This window comes from Coturnix japonica, chromosome 10 (genome assembly GCF_001577835.2).
Source record: "Coturnix japonica isolate 7356 chromosome 10, Coturnix japonica 2.1, whole genome shotgun sequence".
NCBI lineage: Eukaryota > Metazoa > Chordata > Aves > Galliformes > Phasianidae > Coturnix > Coturnix japonica.
In genome coordinates, this window is record NC_029525.1 from 9458460 (window position 1) to 9483892 (window position 25433).

At 42.4% G+C, this 25433-nt stretch overlaps 2 protein-coding genes and 1 long non-coding RNA gene across 4 annotated transcripts; 2 read left to right on the forward strand and 1 right to left on the reverse strand.

The window, feature by feature from the left end:
• Positions 1–68: 68 nt before the first annotated feature.
• Positions 69–11853, forward strand: C10H15orf48 (chromosome 10 C15orf48 homolog). 2 transcript variants are annotated; one of them, XR_004308498.1, is made up of 6 exons: positions 69–253; positions 386–474; positions 1135–1195; positions 1820–6495; positions 9009–9150; positions 10303–11853. XR_004308498.1 is itself a non-coding variant. In XM_015872933.2 (4 exons), the coding sequence occupies exons 1-4, from the start codon at positions 212–214 to the stop codon at positions 1886–1888; spliced, it is 261 nt and encodes an 86-aa protein (XP_015728419.1). In that variant the 5' UTR covers positions 89–211; the 3' UTR covers positions 1889–4184. The 2 variants fall into 2 exon arrangements, 1 of the variants encoding a protein (XP_015728419.1); XM_015872933.2 differs by lacking the exons at positions 9009–9150; positions 10303–11853 and having other exon boundaries at positions 89–253; positions 1820–4184.
• Positions 10572–25016, reverse strand: SLC30A4 (solute carrier family 30 member 4). The gene is made up of 7 exons (XM_015872938.2): positions 24554–25016; positions 19988–20134; positions 16249–16402; positions 15780–15993; positions 15387–15492; positions 13503–13637; positions 10572–12867 (listed from the first exon to the last, which is right to left on the reverse strand). The coding sequence occupies exons 1-7, from the start codon at positions 24930–24932 to the stop codon at positions 12713–12715; spliced, it is 1290 nt and encodes a 429-aa protein (XP_015728424.1). The 5' UTR covers positions 24933–25016; the 3' UTR covers positions 10572–12712.
• LOC107318744 lies at positions 16310–19978 on the forward strand. Its single transcript, XR_001557468.2, has 3 exons — positions 16310–16416; positions 17637–17699; positions 18395–19978. It is a non-coding gene; the product is annotated as an uncharacterized LOC107318744 (long non-coding RNA).
• Positions 25017–25433: the final 417 nt, after the last annotated feature.

Genomic DNA, 25433 nt, shown 5'->3' on the forward strand with positions numbered 1-25433 from the left:
GCTGCGATGCCGATGTGTGCGGGTTATGGGGTGCGGGCTGCGGGGCGTGTGGGCGGCACCGCCCGGCCCCATCGCGTATATAGGGGCGCAGAGCTCACTGCCCGCACCGCGGAGTGCTGCCCGGCCTGTCCCATCCGCCAGGTAACGGGGTCCCAGCGGTGCCGAGGAGCGGGGCTCTGACGGGACCATCTGCTGCCGGTCCGCAGGCAGGATGAGCGCGAGCTTCTTCCAGCTGCTGAGAAAGAAGAAAGAAGTAAGTGTGCCCGGCAGCACCGCTCGGGGCAGCGCAGCGCGGGGACAGCGGGGCCCGGCAATGCAGCGGGTATCGCTTCTGCGCTCCTGCTGACCGCTCCGTGCGCTCACCTCTCCCCTCGGTGTCTTTCAGCTCATCCCCCTGATCGGAGTCTTGTCCTGCGCTGCCGTTGGGGCTGCTGCTTTTTCAGTCTATTCCCTCGTCAGCAAATCCGATGTGATGTAAGCGAACGCTGCTGGGAGCTGCCCCGATCCCTGCGCTGCGGGAAGAGTCAAAAGTCCGAGCCAAAGTTCCAGAGCACCAGGAACGATAAACTTACCTGCACGTTTTAAATGCTGCAGAAGTTGGTTCGTTTAGACTAAAGCGAATGTTTTCTCGGCTTTGAATAGGTTCTTTCTATGCTTTAGGCGTAGTTGGCTTTAGGTGTTCCCAGGAAGGGACACTGAGGGCTCAGGGATGCAGGCAGGTGCACCTGAACAGCAATTGATTTTTTAAGTCAGTGCTGCCGGTGGCTCAGCCACGCTCTGCAGCCAAGCACTGTGCTCGTACAGCTTGTGGGGAAATGGCTGTTTATTTCAAAGTGACAGAATCAGACACATTGAGCCACCAGGATTAAAATCCTGTTGTTATTTGAGCCTTTATTCACTTTTGACTATTAGATTTCTTGCCTTAGGATGGCACGTTATACTTGAACCAGGTTGGCTGTATTTGGTGCTCTGGAAGCCACAAGGAAAGGAAGCATAATGGATTCCTATCCAACACTGAAAAGAGAAAATCCTAAAGCTGTATAGATGTGTTTCAGGTCACTGCTTACCTACAGGAATAGCTGTGCTGATCATAGATTGCTCATACATTGCTCTTTGCTTTATCTTCTCTTAAAGCATAAACAAGAGTGGCAATCCTGAGCCATGGGAAACCATTGACCCTACCCGGCCTCAGAAGGTAATTAACACAAATAATAGTGCCAATGGTGTGTATTTCCAACACAAGGAATGCACTTAAATAACTGTAAGAACCAGGAAAATATTAAGAGGGGAAAAAAAAAGAAGCTGACACTTATTTAAAAGTGGAGCTAATGGTGTAATGAATCTCATTGCATTATTTAAAGAGGGGAATTTGGGTATTTCATTCCGGGCCTGCTTGGTGGTGTTGGCCCACAGCTGCTTCTTACCCCGTTCCATTGCTAACAGTGGAAATGCTGGTTACACTCACTTAGTTCCTGAATTACAGAATTGACTAAGGATGTTTTTTAGTACTGCAGCCATAAAGAAAAACATCTTAGTTCAGTGGAGCACGTGGGGTGATGAGGAAAATGAGGTTATCTGGGGGTAATAGTTGAGTTCGTTATTTGTTTCATACCAATGTGTTCTGTTCAACAAATTGTTGATATCATATCCCTTGTTACCTTTGATTACTTCTAATGGGCTAATGTAAAGCTATTGGATATCATTCACTGGTAAATTCATCTATGATATTGCAGGAGAGAAGAATAACATTTTATTGAGAGAGACCTGAACACCAGGGTTTTACTGACTTCTTTCATGTTTCTCTTTCAATTTCTTCCAGCTATTAACAATCCATCAGAAATGGAAACCCATAGAAGAGTTGGAAAGTGTCAAAAAGCTTACGAAGTGACGAGTTTCTGTTGCCCCTCATGGTACTCTATGAATCTAGTGGAATCACTTCTGCACAAACTTGACTACTGAAATCAGTGTGCGGAAATGCTTCTGCTACATTTCTAGGGTCTCCCTCCATTTTTTGGGCTCTGGTTGAGGAGTTTCATGTTGCCTTAGAAGCTGGCACACAGCATCCACTTAGTCCAAAAAGTCTGTGTCAGAGCTCCTGATGTTGAACATTTGCTGCCAGATGTTGAACATCCAGGTTTTATTCAATATGGAAAAAGTTTTTGTGCTTTTTAAAATAGAATTTTGGAGTTTGTTTCATCAGAATTAATACTGTGGTTTTATCACAATAAAATCTGTTCAGCATTTTGCAACATTCTTTGTAAATTCCATAAATGGAGACTACCCATAAGTTCTTCTGAATTAGTACTCCTTATTTGCTCCCTCTTTATCCTATACCTTTATGTTGTATGTGCACTGTATACAGACCAAAGTGTCGTAGCCAGAAGATGTCTATGCATGGCAACATATGTTGCCAAAAATACACTTGCATTTATTTCCTGTATTAGAGGCAGTGACAATTTAAGTCAAAGTTAAGGTTCTGCTGCTGATACTAGAACTTATATCTGCACTGAGCTTAGGCTACCAAGGAGTCTAATAGGTGAGTTAAGGCTGCATTTAGGAACACAGGGTGAAAACATAACTTCAGCACAGCTAAAGAGGAATTAAAAATGAGAAAGTTTGGTCCATTTAAATATTGTTCCTGTTTAAACTTGTAAAAAGTTACTAGAATTGGAAAATTTACATTACCCAAAACTACATTAAGCATTAATTTCTTTATCTTCTGCTAGGTGGTTCACATGCAAAGTTAATTTTACTGCATAGCCAGCAGGAGCTTTTTAACATTTTAGATGAGGGACAAAGAGAAAATGAAAGAGATTAAAAGTAGGAATGACTCTTTAGAGAGATGCTTCCTCTTTAAACATCTGTTTTCTGATAGATTGGCTGGGGAAATGGTGCAACAGGCAGATCCTCACCAAGTAGGTGTCCCATTCTGTGCAGGATCACATGCATTACAAAGTTTCTTCTACTCTGGATGGTAAGGATACATGTTAGGGCTGAGAGGAGGAAGAAAACTGAAACAAATTAATTTGAAGAAGTCCCTCCTCAAGTGAGTAATACTGAACTTCCTGCTGGAGGTTACTCTGCTGCAGCACATACCTAACAAGTCAGCAGTGCGGCTTCAGGGGATTTATATTCTCTTGGGGGTGTATTTGATGCTGAGAAGAAAACATTACAATGTTGTTTATCACACTTGTGCTAAGTTGCAGCGTAAAAAATGAACAAGTAAGTATGACTCAGCAGCATTTAGGAGTGATAGGAATTACAGGACTTCAGAGCGCAAGCTTGGCTTTCATTTTAAGGAATGATGCTATGAGATAAATTGGGTGGTATGTAACCACAAAAACCCAGTTCTCTGGGAAATACAACTTCTATGCATTTAAACAGAAGTATTGTAAAGTACTTTCTGTAAGTTGGTGTGTATTTCCGTGTTTTGCTTGTCTGTATCAGTCCAAAAACATCCTGTGCTGTGCTCTGAGTTGATATATGAATTAAATGAGTTTGTCCTTCAGTAAATCTCTGGTATGGGCTCTGAATACCAGTGATGCTTCTGACCCAAGTATCTTCACCCACACTCTTTAGTACATTTCCAGCTTTCACATGAATTACAGAGTTTCATTATAATATTCACTGGCTTGTTAGATTTTTCAATTTTGTATTAACAACTATTTGAAATCATGGTGATTTATATGGTTGTGCTTTTCTAGCTGCAGCTGGCTGACAGTTGTTAAAGCCTGTTTGTAAATAGTCTTCTGAAAGAACAGAATGTTGCTTTCTGTAGTTTACATGCAAACTGAATAAATATTCCCCCTTAAAGTGTGAGTCCTTTTTAAATCCCTTATCTGTATTTCTCTTAATCTGTCCCAGCCTGTCACTGACATATCTACTTTTTTTCTGAGTTAATAAGAGAGTTATGGCCTGAGAAAGATAAAACTTATTTGCCAACCTCCTTTTAGCCTCTCCCCTTTCTCCAGCTTATCTGATGTACCAGTGAATATATATATATCCTCAAAGAAGCCATGATGTGGAACAGGCTGTGTGTCCCGGATGTCAGGACCATCATTTTGTGTATGAACTCAGTAAGTTCACAAGATCTTTAAGCAAAACTTCAAATTCTCTTAAATCGAAATCATTTTTGCTTTCAAAAAGGAAGGTGAAGCTTGTCAATAAAAAAACTAATAACTTTATATTCTTTTTGCTGTGCACTTTTATTTTAACTACAAGTCTTTGTTATAGTAGTACTTACTCAGTAGTACTGAGATTTGCAGGATACAAGAGCTGTGCTGAGTTCCTTGTTTGGTTTTCTTTGTGTGTCATAGCCCATGTCAGCATTTCTCTGCCTGATGCTCTATGGTTCTCTGCTGTATTTTACTACCCAGCTACTTCATTGGTGCATGTGTTTTCTGTAGTAAGTGGTAGAAACAGAGTGCAGTCAGTAAAGGAAATTGTTCATCCTCCAGTTGTCACCTGTCTCAGCACAGAGGGCTGTTGCCCCCAGGACTATCTGTAGAAAACAGAAGCAATGGGGATGATTTACTGACTCTGTGCAGTAGCTTTCAGATTTAACAAACATGGCCGCATTACTCAAAGCAGTTTTAATTCATTGTCCGAAGTCTTCAATGTATTGCACATCTCTATCACACAAGCAGCAGCATGAGACAACACCATCACATAAAAGCCTAACAGGAATGAAAATCAAAAAGCATTACTGAGGAAATGGACAGAGGGTGTTGCAATTGTGCTCAGAAGCTGTTTACCTTCAGGTGCTGATTTGAATAGAGAGCAGGTAGATTATTTGCTGAAAGCATTTTCCCCTCATAAACCAGCCATCGCTACCAAATAAACTCTTCAGAGGAAGCTCAATGTGAATAGGCACCAATAGGCCTCACCCGGTTCAAAGATCAGACACCTCTGCAGGGCACTTCATGGAGGCTGTATGAGCCCTACCCATGATGTACCTTGGCCTAAGGATCAAAGGATTTTAGTTTAATAATCTGTTATTTTCAGATAATGTTATCATATAATCATAAAATGGATTGGTTTGGAAAGGACTTCAAGACTGCACAGCCCTGGTTTCTGCTGTGGGCTGTGTCCCCCAGCTCAGCTGCCCAGGGCCCACCCAGCCTGGCCTTGGGCACCTCCAGGGATGGCACCCACAGCTCTGGCAGCCCATGCCCGGACCTCACTGCCCTCTCAGTGAAAACTTTCCCCAACAGATTTAGCTAACTCTAAATCGTGTGCTGTGGGCAGGTTGCACGGTCTCTCTCTTTGCCCTTTGCTCCATGTGTGGCAGAGCTCTGTGCTGCTGGAGCTACATCCTGTAACACGAGATGTGTTGCAGTGACCCCTGCCTTATGTGCCTTGTGTGCGCTGCGTTCCTCGTGCTTCCATGTGAGTGGCCGTGCTGCATGGCAGCCGTGTTGCACAGCAGCTGGTGATGGCCTGGCCTGGCTGAAGGCATCAGCCCGCTTCTTAGAAAGCTTTTTGTGTGGATGGGTTGGACTTTGCAGTGTAAGGTTTTAAGGTAAACCAGGCATCTTTGTGACACTCAGAAATTGTTTGTGCTGGCCTGTTACAGCTCAGATAAATATGTTTCCAGCCTTATGAGCTGTCAAGCAGCAGAAAAAGCCTCTTCCACTTCAAAGGTTTAATCCTGGCTGTAGCACAACCTGGTTATACCTGTGTTCTGCCCCTCACACGCTCCTCTTTTCCTCTCTCCTTTCTTCTCGCTGCATCCCTTTACTGAAGGGAAACCTACTGAAACCTCCTGAAACAAACACATCAGAGCACCTTGGTCTGACTTATTTACATTGCTAGTACTGTTTACTCATACACCAAAATCTGACTGATCTCACTGTTTCCTGACAAGAAAATGGTGAAGTAATTTGCTGATGTTCTGTGACTCCAAACTTGAAGTGGTCAGGCAGTTTCTTATTCCCAAAAACTGTGAATCATCTGGATTCCTGCAGCCTTGTAGGACATGGTACTGGCAGTCCAAGCAAGGGCTGTGAAACAGCTTTCTTTCTTTTTGTGTTTTCTTTTCTGTTATATTATTTAAATAAACTGGGAGGTGTTATTTCTTTATGTCCTAATTCATTCAAACAGACTCTGGGTGGCTTTGCTGACTTCTTCTTCTAAGTGTTGAAGCTGAAGCTGAAGCTGAAGCAGTGGCTCTTAGATCTGAGACCCTGTAACAGCAGTTTCTTCTTTATTTGTTTACTTATGTTTTAAAAGCAGTGTTCTCTGCTGTAGGGAATGGAAGTTCTGTACAGACACTGACGATACAGATGGTGTTGAACTGAGCATCTACAGACTCAGAGTGAAATGTCAATAGCACCAAAGACAGACTGTGGTGAGCAGAGCGTTGCCTAAAGGAACATCTGAGAAGTGATGCGGTCACAAGGCAGCGCTGCCGGCCGTCCCACTTCACAGACAGAGCTGCAAACCTCTTCCTGCCATGTCACTGCTTCATATGGCACTCAGTATGTGTCTTCTCTGGTAGGTTACCAGCAATTGAGCACTTGTCTGGTTCGTTGGGCAGAGCTGCACTTTGCCTTCTGAAAGGACTGATGCCTGTTGTGAGGTGCAATGAGCACCTGCCTTGTCCCACTGGATTGTTATGTGGATTAACAGCCTGAGGTTCTGATAAGCTGGAGTTCCTTGTATTCCCATTTCAACGTTTTATAATGTGTGGGTTTTTAATTGCAGATTTAATGTAGGATCAATACAATTCAGTTTGTTTAAATACATTTATAGCACAGCGTGATGTGTAGAGAGCAAAAGGGGCGCCTATAGGTGCAAACAGATTAGCTGAGAGGTCAGAAAACCACAGCAGTTTGAAAACCTATTAACTATAAATAATGTGTTTAAGCTTTCATCTTCAGCGAGGCTCTTCCATTCCTGGTTGCTTGGTGGTTTTTTAATTATTATTATTTTATTCAAAGTGTATTTGCAGTAAGTAAGTGCCATCCCAGATCAGACTTGGTGCTGCTGCAGTGCAGACAAGGAAGTAAGGGCTGAAAAAAACATTCTTTGTAATCCTGCTAGTTACAGGAAAACAGTACCAAAAGAGCAAAGAAAAGCAAAGTCACAAACAGCTTGTTGTGAATCACTGCTCGGCTGCACTAAAACAGCCTTCCTTTTTTCACATTAAAGCTGCTCACATTTAAAAGAAGTACATTTAAGGATTGGGCGTCTCATGGGTTCATTAGTTCAAAGAGGAAGCTTTTGTTGTATGCAAAGCAGGGAGGTGTGTGCATGTTTCTGTTTGAGCTCCATGCTGAGCGTATCACTTCTTGATACACAAAAAGAACAAGGAGTTTACGCCCTTATGGGGCAGCACACCAAAAAAGCAAATTCCCACCTAAGTTATAGATGTAATTAAGGAAGAAAAGCTGTGTTTGACTCCTCAGTCCATTCCTCACAGTTGTGTCCTTGGCACTGACATAGTATCTGCCCCTCAGTAAGAAATACTGAAGCACAAGGGTATCCTGATGCCATAGATAGAGACGAGCATTTTGTTGAAGCAACATGTAATCACTTATTGAAATCATGAGCTAAGGGAACTTATTTACCTATTGGGGTTTTTTTTTATTCTACACTAAACAGGTGAAGGGATGCATGGAACACAACAGAGAACAGAGACATGGGCAGCAGTTCTCTTTATTATTATATTATATTCTCTTTGTTGGTCCATGGTTGGCTGTGCAGTGATGTAAAGGAGTTCAAAGTGTTTGGGCTGCAGTCTGGAGCACCATGCTCTGGCTTTATCTGTTTTGTTTGGCTTTTAGTTGCTGACTCCCTTTTGTACACAAACACACCTCGTATCACCAACAAAGTACGAACTACTTAAAAAAAGAAGTTGCTGCAGTATGAATATCCCCACTGAGCCATGGCAGTCAGTGGGCTGAGCAGTGAGATCTCATCTCTCATCTTGGTGTGGGACTCTCGCCCCATGGGCTGCTTCTTTCTAGCTAACTCTGTAAGAGGTAGAGGGGCTTCCTTCTAATAGAGGTGCAACCACTCCCCTTCCTCCAGAGAAACCTCAAGTGTAATAAATCTGTGAGGAACACTGACATTGAGGTGTCACTGCTCATTTACAAAGACAACTCATTAATCTAATGTAATAAGGTATATCATATGGCTACCAACACGTGGGCGTATCTAAAACCTGTCTTCATTTACAGCTTGCTGTACGCACCCTTTAACATGTGATACACAATGAGCTGCTTGCTTTTATATTTTCTATGCTATGTCTTGACTTTTGCTCCATGGCAAGTCCAAGCAGTGAGGATACCTTAAAACCATCATAATTTGTTCCATCAAAGTTAAATTTAAAGCAAATATCAAAGCACTGAGAAACCTGTCTGTGCAACCATTTGGGCGGTTTCAGTTTCTACTTGATGTTGTGTTCTCTGCAGAAGCTTGGAAAATACAGAATTGCTCAACAGGCTGAAGAAATGAAAGAAGACTTTACAGGAAGGAAGATGTGGTTCTGAGTTGTTCAGCCTCTGCATGAAGCTTGTTGGGCCAGATTAAACAACAGTGGCAATTGTAGCAGTGTAAGCACTGCAAGTGGTGCTCTGTATTTATCTCTGTTTCTCCCTTATTTGAAGAAAAATGACTACTCTGTGTATGGCTTTGATTCAAAGTGTCATCAGATCACTTATTTTAATCATAAAACTTTGAAAAAGGTTGTTCTGGCAATACAAATTCAGCACCCTGTAGAAACTGATGGCTTGCACAATAAGTAGTGTTGTTTACATTACTGAATCTACTTTGTTCTAATTGCATTTGATAGCCATACCCACGGTCAGTTTCCAGTCATAGAACAGTTTTATTGCACACCTGGGGCTGGAGGGAGGCAATGCTTCTCTGTATTCTACGGATATTATTTGTATAGAACTTTAAAGAAGTGTCTTAAATCTTTCCCAGTAATCAAACAGCAAGTCAATATTATGCTTCAGCTTTTCCTTATTACACCCCTGATCAAGTGACATCCCATTACACAGCTCTCCTGCCCTGCTGGCTGCAGGCAGGGCACCATCTTCTGGGCAGCTGGGGAAAGGCCTGGAAGACCTGCCTGTGCTGTTCGGTGTCAGACGTGTTCTTATCCAAGGTTTGGAGAGAAGCCACAAGGAATCTGTGAAAATAGTGAGTACCTGTAATCTAGGTTCAAATATTCACCAGTATCTTGGCTGTGAAAATGTTTAATTATGGTATTTTTCCTCAAAAACTCAATTTGGATTTAAAAGGCCATTTACTATAATCAAGTATCTAATTTTTTTTTTGCACCTCATCAATTCCCTTGAGGACTTTTTAGCTAAGTTCCGTGTGTGCTATAGGAAAAGGAAAGGAGCTGGGGTCTCTCCATGCACATAAGACAAAAGAAGTGTTGCTGTGAGCTTTCATTGGTGCTGCTGCACCAAAATCCCTGCATGTATCAGTACTGCCCAGAGTGTGAAACACCCTCTGGACAGGCAGCCTCACCTGCTTTCTCATACCCGCTTAGCATAAGAACGTTTCAGAATATGAGTGAGATGTGAGGGCTCGCAGCCTGCTTCCCGGCTTTTACAAGTGGCTGTAGAGGAAATGCTGTCACAGCTTAAAGCACTGATTGAGCACCTGGTGAGAAGGCAGGGCCAACCCAGTGGAGCTCAGGTGCATGTAATGCATTGCAATGCATCTGAGTGACTGGAAGGGCTGCAGCCAGGATCAACCCCTTCCCACACCTCATTTAAGGGTTAGCAGTGGAAATAAGAAGCTCTTGCTGGGGTTTCTTGCCTACCTGAGGATTTCTGGAGGTAAGAAGATTTTTTTCCTTTATTTTTTGTGGCTGTTGAGCAAATTCTCACTTGCTGCAGCCTGGGCCCTTGCTGCTCTGCTGTCACTGCTGAGCTTTCTATCATGTTACAGTTGTAATTGAAGCTATACCCGTGGTTCAGGAAAGGATATGTGAAAAACCACAGCTCAGGATAAATTTCTTCTGCATGGATTGCAGTAGGTGGCAGAATTCTAACAGGATTTCAGCTGATTGGTCACCTACAACAATCTGGCGTAGCTCTAGAAAGCAGAGGGGCTTGCTGTGGAGACCTCTAATCTTAGGCAACTATTGGTTAGAGACTAATCATAAAGAGTAAATGTGTCCTTATTTCCCACAGGAGGGTTTCCTGTGGAGATAGAGAAATACAGGAACATGCAAATAATCTTGTGATGGTCAGAAGAAATAAACTGGATGTACTACAGAGCTGGTTGGGAAGGCAGCAGATCTGATTCTCATTCCTACTAATGCAATGCTTCTCTTAGGTGGTACTCAGAATGACTCTTCAATATCTGTAAAGATAACTTGTCTTCTTTCATGGACACCTCATGCTCACATTTTCTGTTACTTCATGGGAAACAAGACCTGCACTTTTCTGGCTGAAGAGGGAGCCATAGTTCATTCTAAAGAGCATCACAGGGCTGAGTGGAGCTTGTGTTCACAGGCACTCTGAGAAAGAACTGCTGTTAGACTCACCAAGAAAAGGGCACGAGACCTCAATACAAATAAGATTAATATTTCATAAGACAGAATGTGAAGTTTAATAATTGATTTAATAAAACCCACAATAAAGCAACACATCTCCGCTTTTTCTTCAATTAAACAAAAGTGTAGTAAATCATTACAATAAAAAAACTCCAAATACATTACATGTCTACCATACTTCAACTTCTAATTACATCAACTGTAAATCCCAAGTTAGTTAAAACCTGCTTGAGTACTAGTATGTGCAAAATACCTGTTGTGGTGGGAGGTTTTTGCTTGATTTTAGGGAATTTCTAAGAACAGGGTGCATGTATTTTCATGAACTGTGATATGGCTTAATTGGTGGCAATGTTTGTACTGAAGCATTAACTTTCAAGCACGGTGTTCCTTAGTGTCTGAGCTGTGCGTACTCCTGTGCTGTACTCAGGTGTTCCCACTTCTTGCCAGAACAAACCCAAACGTATTCTAGTGTTATTAACACTGTGCTGTGAGTTCTCACCTCTGCAAATTCATCATGAGCTCCTTGTCTTAATGAGAAAACAAGCCAAGACTGTTGCTACCAATTGCAGATATAAATCGCCCTGATGAATATGTGAAACCCTATCAAGTTTCAAGACAACATCTCAAGTATTCACAGCTGAGCATCACTATATCTGTTACTGGTCCAAAACTTTCTGCTCCACGTGCAGAAATACTTTTGATGTCAGCTGAAGCTTTGTGTGAAGATCAAAGCGCAGAATAAGCAAAAAATACTCAAAGCAAAGTTCTGTCTATTGAACGCTGCGGGTCATTCTTGTTGCCCTTGGTTTCAATGCAGTATTAGCATCAGCAACAGGCATAAACATCAGCCTGGATGTGTGGTAGGCTGGTGGTGGGTAGAGGCTTATGTTTTATTATCCTGCATACATTCAAAGTACAAGGATTGAGCTATGAGGCACAGCAATTCAGTTTAGTGGACTTTGAAGTGACAGGATGAGAAAAGTCTTCTCAAATTGCTCTGATTCTCAATCAGTAAAAGAGCTTTCTGTCTCTGTAGGTTGCTGTGATTGCATTGTCCAGTGTGCATGAGGCCGCTGAGCTTGCTCGGATTTCGTTTTACTCCTAGAGCTCAGTAGTGAGGGACTGCTGTTGTATTGGCTGTCCTGTGGGGATACTGCCTTCCTGTCCTCACAGCAGAGATGAACAGGTCAGAGATCCAAGAAGGAGGGAACACTCCACCTAAAACTTCTGCTCTCCCTTTCCCTTCTAGTACATTTAAGTATTTTGCACGTCTGTAGATTGTATCTGAGAGTACCTTCACGTCAAGCATAGTTCCTGTCATTTTATTTTTTCAACAAAGCAATCATGGAAAATGTTCCTTTATAGTACATGTATTAATTATAATTAGAATGCATGCTAATTAACTGGCCTTCTAATGTGCATCAAATGCTGGTTTAGACATTCAAAATTATTAATAAATTTCATCTTACAAGTCAAAAAATTGTAAAATAAATAACCTCCTTCTAAAATATAAACCCTATTCTAAAATATATCACAGATAACCAACCACTGAGAACACTCTGGGTCCAGTGCTGGGTCTCCAGTTAAACTCCAGAAGTTTGGGCAAGGATCTTCCTGTCTGGATCTCTGAACATCCAGATTAAAGCTAAGTTTCTGCTCTGGTTACATTAAATCCTCTGTTTTCCAATGTCTCTGACAGGACAATTTAGGAAAGAATTCAGCTAGCACTGCATGCATCGTGATTTAAAACACTGTATGAAAATGGCTGCTGTAAAAATACTGTCTGATGAATTTAATGTATGGAACCCTGGCATGATCAATAATAGTACAGATGTTAATTGAAATACTGAATACTCGATGCTCCATTTGGAGCGCAGGTACTTTGTGGTACACAAAAGACAATCTCAAACTGTAATTTGTGAGGTATCTGCAGAACCATGTTGCAGTTTGTAAACAATCTGAAAACAACTTTGTCTCAAAACCATAATAAGTTTAATAAACCAGCACGAGGGAGAGAATGAAATGCTCTGTAGGGCAACCACTGCGCTTCTTGCAGCACCAGTTCTCCCTGCTGCGTGTTAAATGGTACAAATCCACATGTTAATTATTTTTATCATTCACTTTGAATTTATTGCTCTCAGTCTTTGACAACAAGATAAAGAATAAGGCAGCAGTTCCCAAAACATGAGATTAGGCACTGGAACTCTGACAACTTGCACAGGTCTTGCTTGATTCCTGTTTGTAACTCTGAAGCTGGACAGAGCACTTGTACATTCCAAACGTGTTCAGCAGCAGTTGTCTGGCCTTGAACTGAACTTCCTCCCATTTAGATGAGCTACCAGGAACTGGAAAAACCAGGAAAAGATTTCATAACATTCAATCCTTGATAAAACTGGACAATCCATCTGTCTTCGTATTTACCACGTGATCTCACCAACTCTGATGTCTTTATTCAAACCCTCTTATCAATTGTCTATTGTTCTGTGACTGTCATACATTATATGTATTATTTTACATCTTTATCTCTTATCTAGAACTGTATCTTGGTAAAACTGTCCCCATTAAATAGGGTTACAGAGAAAGCTTTCCTCTGATACACCTGATGTTGTGTTAGATGTCAATATCAGCATGTTTTATCCATGAATCAGATCCTTCCATAAGGGAATTTCTGAAGGAAAGTACTTAACGCCATCAAATAGGAAAAAGAAAATTCTGTACTGGATCAGTATGGGACCAATATGCCTCAGTATAAATGTATTTTCTTTCTTTCCTAACTTCCATTTACACTTTGTCCTTATGGGTTAATGGTTTCTATATCTCTCTGTACAAGAGCATAAACAATAGATTATTTTTCCCCCCAGAATGCTATTTCCTGGATGTGAGTATGAATATAAAGATGAGAGATAAAGTGCTTTGAGTTTTGTCATCTTCCCCACCCCTGGCTGGACTGAACCTAAAATTATGCCATATAGCAGCTTACCTAATTGCAAGTGGACTATGGCAGCTGTTTTTCCTGCAGTGAGAGACCAAACATTTAAATCTTCTATAGAATAAACATCTTCAATTTTCATCAAGTCTTCTTTAATACGATCCACATTTAAATGCCTCGGAACTCCTGTGATACCAAATATAAGATAAAATTAACTGTCGTTCTCAAAGTCTGTAGTCTTCCAAATAAAATGTCACGACAACTTTCAAAACATTAAAGGGGTTCATTGTCTGCGCTGTTGGAAGCATTGAGTAACTTTAAGTTACTGTTACAGAAGAACATGTAGATTGGGATATTGATTCCAGTATGGATACTGAAACAGTACAGGAATTACACTGCTGTCTCAAATATAGCTTGTCCATTCCAGAATCCAGTCTTCCTTCAGAGCAATGTTCTTCTATAGATACAATTGTATTATAGCTCCTAGTCCCTAATAGCTGCTTAGCTCAAACACTTCAAGAAAAGTATAAATCATTATGCACATAATTAGGTTTTCAGCCTGAAAATCTTTGTTATGTTACCAGAACTTGACAAAAAAAAGGATACATTTTCTCCTTCTGAATCGGTTACATTTCTGAATCAGAACTGAAAGACAAATCATTGAAGGTTTTCACCGAAATAAGTATTTGAATAATCTTCAGGTGAGATACATCGAAGTTGGGTTTGTTTCTGTGTGGTTTTTTGCTGCTGCTTTTATGGTCTTCAAGAAGCTGAGATTTTGCTTGTTTACAGCGAGGAAACTGAAATGTTATCTCAGAAGGGATGCCTTAAGAATGTCTTATGTATTTATATATATATATATATATATATATATATATATATATATATATATACATATATTTCTTGCAAGCCCATTCTCTGGAGCTACTGAGTATTAGTTGGAAGAATTACCTAATACACGCTAAGACCATCTTTCATCACATTAATAACATCATTAATTCAGATATCTTGATAACAGCTGGGATACCTATGCAAACAGGTGCAACTCAAACATCTGGAATTCAACACACCATTAGTTCACCTTATCTGTTCAGCTAAATCTCAGATGTTGCCTTGGAGCTAAATGAGATTTCTTAAGTATATTTTACCACTTTTTGCCTTTGCAGAGAAATTCCATTGTCCTTTTTTTTTTTTCTTTCCCTAAATGACAAAGAAAGCACTTGGCATTGAAGGTTTTGAGATTTTTGATTGCAGAAGTCAGCAGTAATTCATATGGAACAGATGGGATGGTGCAGCTAAGAACCACGATTTTTTCTTCTCACCCCTACGTGAAAGTACCAGATTAAGCAGTAACATGGGCAGATTAGTTACAATAATGCAAAGAATGTTGCTGATGTTTTTCCCTTTAAGTCACCACAAGAGGACAAATGATAAGCTTATCTATGTTCTGCTGCTGCTTTTCTTTGCCTCCTTCCTTTTCACGCTGCTTTTGATTTCCAGTTTTAGCTGACGTGTAGCAATACTATCGCATTTGTGGAAAAGGGAAAAACAGGTCAAACATGAACCACGTGTCCAGATGTTTTGCCTGAATTTGTCTTTTCCTTTTACATGTGTTCACATTAACCTTACAAGTAATCAAACAAAGCATGTAGCTGAGTCTGGGCTGATATTTATTTTAGCTGAAAGTTTTATAAATTCTATTTCTACCATCTCAAGATGGTAAATTGTGAGCATTGCTAAGACCTGGACCTGTGTCATGCTGGTAAAGGTTAAAGACTCTTGAAGACTCTTAGATGAGCCAGCAAGAGCTGTAATCCCAAAGCAAGATCAACGGAATTCCAGACACAGCCCGTGTTGCTGGAGATGGTGGTTGTGATGTCCAAGTGCCAGAGCTTCACCTGACATGTGAAACATTGCACACTGTGCAGATCTTACCTTCCAAAATTATAACTCCTGTATCACACAGAATTCGGACTGTTGTCAAAACCACCAGTATGGAAAATATGTATGTACAAATAGGATCAGCAATCTTGTATTCTGGCTGGAAAGGAAGGTCCAAAATGTTAAAAGATGCATTAAATAAGATTATAAATAAAAACAGAACTCAGAAATACAGTTGCTCGGAGCTACAATTTCTGTGAATATTTCATTGTTTGAATAATTACATACTACAAAATAGTCTCTGCTTATTTTCCATGACTACAGGAAGCTTATAACAGAAAACAAAGTGTATCATTTTCATTGCTTAGAAAAATAAGCCCATTTTTAATGTATTAACTACAGTTGAAGTGAAAAATCACTTTGCCTCAAAGATTAGCCGTTCCTTACCTTGAAACGTATGATGTATGCAGCTACAAGCACACCAATGCTTTGTACCAGGTCCCCAAGGGCATGTACAAATGCTGCTCTCACTGCAAGGCTGCTGTGTCCATGGCCACTGCTGCGGGCTGCACTAGGAGAGTTTGACTGAGGTACATGGGAGTGAGGGTGTGAATGGGAGTGGGAATGAAGGTGTCCAGATTGATTCAGCAAAAAGCCCATTCTGAAATTGGAAAAAGAAAAGTGCTCCAAGAAACAGCTTAGAGGGTTGGGTGGGTGTTTTTTGTGATTTTAATTTCTTTAATTTCTTTAATTCAGAACAACAACAAAAAAGCGGTATCATTTCCTGTATTATTTTATGAGGAGAAAGAGGTCCAGCAAAATGACATCCCGTGAGAAAGTTACAGGCCATTAATGAATGAACAGCTTATTCAGAAATATATTTGTGAGTGTCAATAGAGAGAAAGGGAGATCTTACATTAAGTTAACTGCAACACCAACAGCTGCTGTGATCAGCATGATATCGCCGTTAATTTCATAGTCCATATGGATGGTTCTTTGAACAGCTTCATACAACAGGAATGCCATAAGGATATAGACCAGCAGCACACTAATGATGGCTGACAATACTTCTGCAAACAGAAAGGTAAGAACATCATCAAAGTGAGTCTCAGGTCTACTTCTGTTTCCTATTTGTACTACGGACAGGGCCGTAATTATTTAAGCTTTCATGTACAGTATTAATGAACAGCTAGTAAACCATAAGTAACATTTACAAGTAAGATTAATCATAAAACCACAGAGTTAATCTAGACTTAAAGATGACATACATATCCTTTTGTTTACTGTCACTCACCAGATGATCACTGGGATCTTAACCTTTCTATGTGAATTCAAAGATCAGGGTTGGAATTTATTTGCACTGAATTCTGACTGTTGTTCTCCCCTCTGCTCCTGCACATTTAGCCCTGATACATTCCCCAGGTATCAGCTATTAGTTACCCCATAGCAGAAAGAATATTGATCTAAGAACTGTCTTTTTCCCTCTGCTTTGAATCTGTCAGTGTGCAGCACAACTCCGAGTGCTGAAATGTCATTTCTAACACAGAATTGTCTCTACTCATCAAATAAAGGCATTATTGCAATATAGAACACACGTTCCACAGCATCAGAATAATTTGATCCATACACTGAATTGGTGACATAGTTATGGGAGAAGAAACTCACACAGATGCAGTCAGCTGCTCAGCTCTGTGTCAGTGCCTGGATGAGTAGGCAGTAATGAGGCTCTGAAAGGCAACTATCATAATCCCTGATTTCAGAGCAATGTGGAATCCTGGAAAGATCCACACAAGTGGAAGCTTTCTTTACAAAGCAGGCAGATTATTCAGGGTAACAGCCATTACTTTTTTATGTATTTTAAGGCATTTCTTCCATTAGGAGAACGTTTGTTGGTGGTGGTTGAATTTGTCAAACTGTAGTATCCTGGTATTTACCTGAGTAACAACATGCTGTAGCTGAACTATCTAAAAGCATATATTCTGCAGTGGAAGCCAGCGTGTTCTTTGCAGTAGCTTTCACAGAGTCATTATCATGTTGACATTATAGATCTGTGCTAAGATCTTTCACTTGTGAAGTGAAATATGCACTGTATCAATGTTCTGATGGATCTGTCATTACTGACGCTGTCTCTGCAGCAGTGGAAAGATGCCAAGTTCCATATCTGTGTTTAGATCTGCTCAGTGCCTTTCTGAGAAGGAGGTATCTCTGCTTGGTGAAACAGAACTATTTTTGGCTTAAAGAATAGAATTCTTCTCAGATAAGACTGCAATTTTCTTTTTTTTTTTTTTATCTTCACTTCTCCAGCTCATTCCTGGATCTGTCAGCTTCACTTTCACCATAGGAAATGGAAGAAACTAAAGATGGAGCGTATGTATTATATATTCAAAGAGAATTCAAAAAGATGAAAAATGGTGCTTTCTGCTGGAATTTGAATAGGCAACCAATGGGTCTGCTGTCTTTACAAAGTGACGTTTATGGCTACTAGTAGGACAATTCATGGTTCTGCAAACAGAGGTGAAAATGAGCACCGGAAACCATGCACTGGAACATTTTAGTGCTTAGTGCATGTATGAATTATCTTAAAATGTAATGCAAAGCAGATTGGTTATGAGGCACTTCTTGTACATGCTCCCAGCTTTAAGCAAATGCACATTTTTTGGTGACAGATGCTCTATCTCTACCCTATTTTTAACATTCTGTCATGTTTTAATAGCTCATGAAATTCAGGCTATTGATGAGTTCATGTTATTTTGCTGACGAGCTTCTTACTGTATACGATGTTTGGAAAAATGTATTACAGCGAGGATGTAGCCCAGACTCGGCACTGTTCCATTGCCACTGTTCACTGATGTGTGAAACTGTGTGTTCAGGCCACATTCAGAAAGAGTGCCTAAAATCAGGCAAATAAGCTTCACAAAAAAACAGTGAACCAGTGTTCACAGGGCCTAGCTCAGGGTTTTGAGGGTTTCTTGTAGGTTCCTTATCAATCTCTCCTTCCCCACTGCAGCCACAGAAGCTCTCTTCCCCCTCTCACAGGCTCTAGTCCTTTGCTTCCTACACAGATCACTATGCTGCTGCTGCTAACACAGAATGGATGAGAAGAGAAGGGGCCTCTGGAGTTAGCCCTGTCCAGTGTCCAGCTGAAAGCAGGATCAACGAGAGCAGACTGCTCCGGGCTGTTGAGTTAGAAGTTTTTCCAGCAAGAGAGACTCCATGACCTGTCTGGGCAGCCTCATCTGGTGTCTGACAACATCCTGACCCTGGGCAGCAGAAAGAGAGGAGGAATTGCTGCACGAGTGAGAAGTCACCCCCTCTATTCTCCAGGGAGAAAATGGTGGGTGATAACAGATATGGACCACCACTGGATCAATCTGGTCAGTACTTTCTTTGGCAGTAAAATGAGGAAAAAAGTTGTGGATTTTGTTGCTTGTTTGTTTTTTAAAGTGAGGTGGCAGAAATCCAAAAGGATTCCTGTTTGCAGAGTACTTATGGAGATCCTGAATTGATAAGTAAAAATTTATAAAACTCAGTAATATGTGATAAAACTTTTTCCTTAAGAACTATTTCTGTCATAAGGCCACGTCATGATCCTTCTTTGTACTTTCTGGTTTTTGAAGAGTTACAAATACAAAAACAGCTCAAACTGTTTTAAAATGAGGTTAGGGTATGTCTACACACCAGCAAACATCCTTGTGGAAAGCAGGAACAAATGCCGGGGCATACCTGCAAGGTCAGGTTTATTAGGGGGAACTCTCAGCACAGAATTAAAACTTCTTGAAAGAAAAGTTTGTAATGGGAAATGCTGGCACTGTTAGTGCTTTCTTGCTAAAGCCCAAAGATCTTTGCTGGTGTACAGTTATGCATTCATGCATTAGTGACTACCTGATGACAAATGACTAGGAGTGATGGAGCTGTTGAATTCCACTGCTGTTCTGGCAGCCATCATAAGAATTTAAAGTAATAGCAGCACAAGAGCTTTAGATTCCATGAAAAAATACATCCTATAGAAAGCACAGAGGTAGCAAGCTGTAACATCCAGAAGGATCTATTTCATTCAAATTTTTGGGACAATGCCCACAAGTCAAGACCTTCATCTGTACATTGTAGATTATTAATATCCAGTACAGATGGCAAACACAGGAAAGCACCCTTTATCATCATTACACTTCCAAATGTGAAGTAATGAGTCCTGAAATTACACTTCCAACACTCAGTACATATTTCTGCTAATACTTGTTTTTACAAAAACCTAAAATAGGTGCAAGTTAAGTAACCTTCTGTACTGGACATGAAGGGACATCTTCATTTCTTCTTTGTGCAAGAACAGTGATTTATGAGACTTCTTGCAGAGCTGATATCTGATCCTGTGCTCTATGGAACTTCTTACTTCTGGGAGTCAGCACAGGATTAATCATTAATCACGTTTCGTAGGACTTTGTTTCCAGATGTAGCATTTGTACTGTTTTGATCAGGAGGTTTATTCCCCTGTGGCAATACACCCCATGTTGTGGATACACAAAATACAGACTGTTAAACCTAAAGTTACTTTTAGGTTTATTACTGATTTCCTTCCAGTTATCTCTTCTTCTTGAATTACATACTTTTAGCATTATTGTTTAAAATACTGTTACTAGCAAAAGCTGAAATCTACGTACCTAGGCGATGAAATCCGAAAGTGAACCTCTTTGTGGGAGACTTTGCAGACAGCCAGAGAGCAAGTAGGGTCAAAATAATACCACTAAGGTCAGTTAACATGTGCAGTGCATCTGTCATAATTGCTAGGCTGTTAGCAACATATCCACCTGAAAACAAAATTGGAAGAGTCAAGAGCAATTCTGGATCCCGTCCTCTTGGCATAATTTTCAGTTATTTATTTTCAGAACACTGCACTAAGTGCATGAGAGCACCTCTTATCACTGAGCAGGACTGTTTTTTTTGCCATTATAATCAACGTGCCATGCTGTAATTTAAGGCTACCATCATTAGAAATGCAGTGAAGCGTGCTCTCAGTGACAGCAGCATAGAAAGGAGTTAGTCCTGTTATTCTCACTGAAACTACCTGCTTGATAATATTTGCAAACTACTTTAGTATCTTTCCTGTGTATGCTATTGCATATGCTTAATTGGCTAATGCTTTTTATTTCAACTACAGCTGTTAAATATTTTTGCACTATGGAACAAGGACAGAAATCCAGTGACTCACTGGCAAAGTAATTCACCCCACCCTCTTTTTATTTTTATTGCATCTTCTTTTAACCTTCACCATCTCCTGTCCTGGCAGAGGTGTACAAATTCTGCTAATGTATATTGCCGATAATAACTTTCACAGCATTTTCCTTTCTTATTTCTTATCATATTTTTTTTCATAATTACGAGCTGTATGGAGATGAACGACCTCAGATCGAAGGTCAATATCATTGTTCTGATTCAATTGCTAAATGCTACTAGTAGGTAGATGGGTGAGAGAGATTTAAACAATGCGCCTCACTCTCAAGCATCCCTTATCCAAATGGGGATCAAGGACAGCCAGCATCGTCTTCCATCTGCATGAAGATAAGCCCATTTATTGAGAAAAGATCACATCTTCAGTGTCAGCTCAGCTATTATTTCATTTCTCATTTTACCTTGAGATCATTCAAACTGTAGATTCTAGCAAGCAGAGCAAGCAGCTGGTGTGCCATTTGGCAGGCTTAGGCTCCAGCCAACGTATCTCGAGTAAAGGTATCTCTGTACACAATTAAAAGCCTCTTAGTGAAGAGGCTGACCACGAGGAAAGAGCAAAGGGAAATTCACAACAGGCTGACTGCTTTCAACATGGGTGAAAAACTTGTGTGCATCCATCTGTGAGTGCAGACCTGCAGGCAGAGCTACACCCTTCTTCCCACACACACAAGCAGCAGGGCTGACACTGCACAAGTTGCTTGTTCTGCCCATAACTACTGACTGACCTCTGTTCCACCTGTTCCTGCCCACCAGCCCCTTTATTTAGATGTCTGTAAGTCTCAGAGTGAAATTCTTTAGAGGTTGGAATTCTCCACAGGCCATCATAGTTCAAAGATAATTTGCTTTCTCACGTAATTTCAGAAAATATGTCCCAGGAATGTGCAGCTCAGCGTGTTTTATTGTCAGCACAGAGAAAATGATTTATGTCTAACAACATTCACTTCAATGCTTTCTGTATACGATCATTTACAGTACATACGTTAATCTGTGAATATTAAATTGAGAAGTGCTTCAGCCCAAGAGAAGCCAACTTTATTTCAGCTAGTCTCCCTAGAGACCACATAAACACAGAATTCGGATATTGAAAGTAGTCTTAATGTAGCGTAGGATTAAGAAAATATCATTGAGAAGAATGAAATTCTGAATTTGAAGGCCCTGTTTCCAACTGTATTGGTTCCTTGCTTGGTGAAGCACTGCCCAGGGGCTGCTGAAACACAATCAACTCCAAGGGGAGAAAACAGGAAAACAGACATCTACAACCTTTGTGAATAGAAGCCCTGAAGGCTCACCCACTGTTTTCACCATGTGAAGGACAGCAGTCCTCTGTGAATGATCAATTAGAACTCTTTGAACATAACTGAATGTATCAAAAAGCTGTCAGGAAAGGTGACTGGATTTGCATTGTTTTCCATTTCTTCATACTAAAAGGTTCCCATAAAGTGATCTGACTTCTACAATGACTGGTGATCAAATTAAGCAACCAACACCGATGTGGGCTGGATTAATGAGCCTGGCAGTAATTGGAACAAAACAGATGCCAACTGAGATTTCTCATGGCAGCTGCTGGAACACAATTTCCTTCATCTTGACAGAAAGTTTCCTACCAAGCAAAGTAACTGTCCAACCAAAAAGTGCCAAAATTCCAAACCAAAGGAGACAGAACTCAGTGCTGGGCCAGAATGAAATACATTGAGCGTACATACAGTGTGACCCAGCGCTTGCAGGCTTCTTCACTTATTCTGCTGCTGATTGCCTGCCCTATGACAAGGTACTCACATCAAGGCCCACAGAAGTGCACAGATACTCAAGTCCTACTTGTTCTCTCTGGAAGTTGGATGCCTGAATATTTTATAGGTCTGGGCCTTAGCACTGTCTGCCGCAGTGCCCAAACACTGCACCACTTCTGGAAACCACATACAGGAACCTGAGAATGACGAGTCCACACTACAGTAGCAATGCTTCATAAGGAGAAATCAGTCACTCTGACCTGAGCCTGCAAAAGTCCTGGTTGTGAGGGAGAAACAGTGGATAAAGTGACAGCAATGAGAATATTTTTCCTCTCAACACCTATAATTCCTGGAGCTGACCATGCATTAGATATGGAGATGTCTACAACAGTGTGAACACATTGACTCTCTGTGACTTCAGTATCAAGCTGCCAACAGCTCGGGAACATTTCTCAGCACCATGCCCTTCAGATGGACTAAATTCAGTGTGTATCAAAATGCCAATATGAGTACAATCAAATGAATAATAATGATAATAATAATAAGTCACGCTTACCACTAATAATGACCACAGCCGAGATGCAACTCCGCACTAACACTAACCCCTCATCAAATTTACCTGAGCTCACACTGCGCCACAATCTCAGACAGAGAAAAAACAGAGCCAGAGGGCAAATGAAGGCATTCAACCAGATCCCTGTAAGCTGAGTGCTGATCTGCGATGAGCTGATGTGTTGTGGCAGTGCTACTAATGACTAACTGCACACTGAAAGCGAGGTGTTGAGAGACAAAGCCACTGTTTTCTCTTAACCCACATTCCCAAACAAAACTATGGTGCAGACACAGTCGGTTATTTACTCTCTCTGAAAAAAAAGCCCATTTCTCTTATGGCTTTTTATTTTGTTCTATGAATGTGGGACGAATGGCATCATTCTGTGCTACAGTACCCGAGCTGCTAAATTCACTCAGTTTTCTATTATCTGGACCTGTATGTTAAATGCAAGCAATTAAAATGAAATTAGTTGTCAGTCATTGTCTGCTGCTAGAAAGATCGGGCTCAACTTAACAGGCTGTTCATGACTGCTGGGTGCTGTGCGTCCACGTGCAGGCACCGTGCATTGCTCCCTGCTGCTTCAAACAGCCAAAGCGAAGCAGAGTTTCAGCATTCTGCAGGTGGCCGAGCAGCCCCAAGCACTTACACTGAACATCATGGGCACATCCAGAACCAGGCGGTAACGGGGCACTGCTATTGCATTGGTGAGTGAACAAAACATAAATGGTACGCCTTGTGGAAATGGGTAGAGAATGGCACAGGAATAACATTTAAGAGCTTAGCTACCCATCCAGAGCACTTCCAGCTTTAAATTTGATGTCAAGCCCACACTGCTGAAGCACAACTGTATTTAGTGGCTTCAGTCTGCTCTATTATGCACGGGTTCTACTCAACCTTCATAGTGAATGACAGCATGACTTTACGAGAGAGTAATAAAAGCTGAACTTGAGCACCAGACTCACTTTTCGAGGTAAAACCAGCAGATCTTTTCCAAGTACTAACAAACAAAAACCACAAAGAACGTGATTTAACCAAGGAACTTGCACCGTGAACTGCTGCACTAGGAAGCATTAAAAAGCTGCTTGTTTTAACTCTTATATGCTTTACGTCTGGCTGGAGCATGCACTGGTCCAGTTCCATGAGTGGTCCTGGCGGGACGTCAGCAAGTTGTCAATAGAGCAGTGTGCACTGCACTGCACTGCACTGCACTGCATGGCACTTCATCTTCTTGGGTGCAAAAAGCAGAGTTTTTTACTGCTGGATCTGATGGCTAAAGATAAATACATCCCAATATTGGTTTTGTTGTTATATCAGTGTCACCCTTGTTAACTATTTGCCCGCTGTCCTTGCAAACAAAGCAAGATTGCATGTCAGTAATTAAAAAACACTGGAGATGACACTACCCATCGTTCTTGTATAGCCGTGTGACACCATGCAGACCACCCTTACCAATCACACCTTAGAAACTTACAGAACAGGAGCAACAAAAAGCTGCGAGCCAACCAAACGCCCACGTTGTGCCATTGTGGGGAGGCGATGAGCTCCAGGTAAGGAAGCCGCAAGTTCCCCTTTCTCTCCTTGCACGGGAAGCACGGCCGGACTTCGCTCCCGCTCCCCCCGGGGCTTATCACATTATCACATTATCACATTATCACATCACCAACCGCTCCGATGTCTGCAAACACGGAGCACCGAGGCCGGAGCGGCGCCCGACTCACCTACGAGCTCCCCCGTCATGAAGAGCAGATAGAGGACGGCGGCGGCCAGCAGCCGCTTCTTGTCGCGCCGCAGCTTGCACAGCTCCGTCCGGCTGCGGCACCTCCCGCAGGGCTCGGCCCCGCGGCGCAGCGCGACGTCCCGCTCGGCCAAGGACTCGTCGTCGGACGGCGGCGCGGGGTGCAGCCCGTTGGCCGGAGCCTCGGGAGCCGCCTCCGCCGCGTCGTCCGCCACCACGACCCGCAGCTTGTTGAAGCGGGGATAGTCCTCGTCCCCCGCCTCGTCCGAGAAGTCGAAGGCACCGGAGTCGTTCAGGAACAGGGGCGGCTCGCTCCTCCGCAGCGCGGACTTGATGCTGCTCCACAGGCCGGGCCCGGCCATAGCGGCGGCGGGCAGCCCGCGGGGCGCGGCCGATCGTGGCGCGGCTCCCCGCGTCCCTCAGGGCATGGCCCCGCCACACGCCGCCGGGCCGTACCGCGGCACGGTCCCACGTCGCGGGGCACGGCGCGGCTCCCCCGGTCACGGAGCGCTCGGGCAGGCGGTGCTGGGCGCGGGGCCGCCTCCCCGCCGGCGCAGGGGGAGCGCCGCCACCGCCGCCACCGCCGCCATGCGCGTCACCTCGCTCAGCGCCGCGCAACGGGCAGCGCGACCGGGCGGACCGAGCCTCGAACCCGCGAGCACGGGAAAAACGCGATGGGGGCGGACACGGACGGACCGGAACGGACGGACAACGGCATCGCCCGCCGCGGCACTGCGCCTGCGCCGCACGGGACAAGGACGCGGGTTCGAGCCCCGCCGCCCGCACAGCGGGGCGAGGAGGGAGCGCGCAGACGGCTGCGGAGATGGATCGAATCTGTCGGCACACGGAGATGGATCGAATCT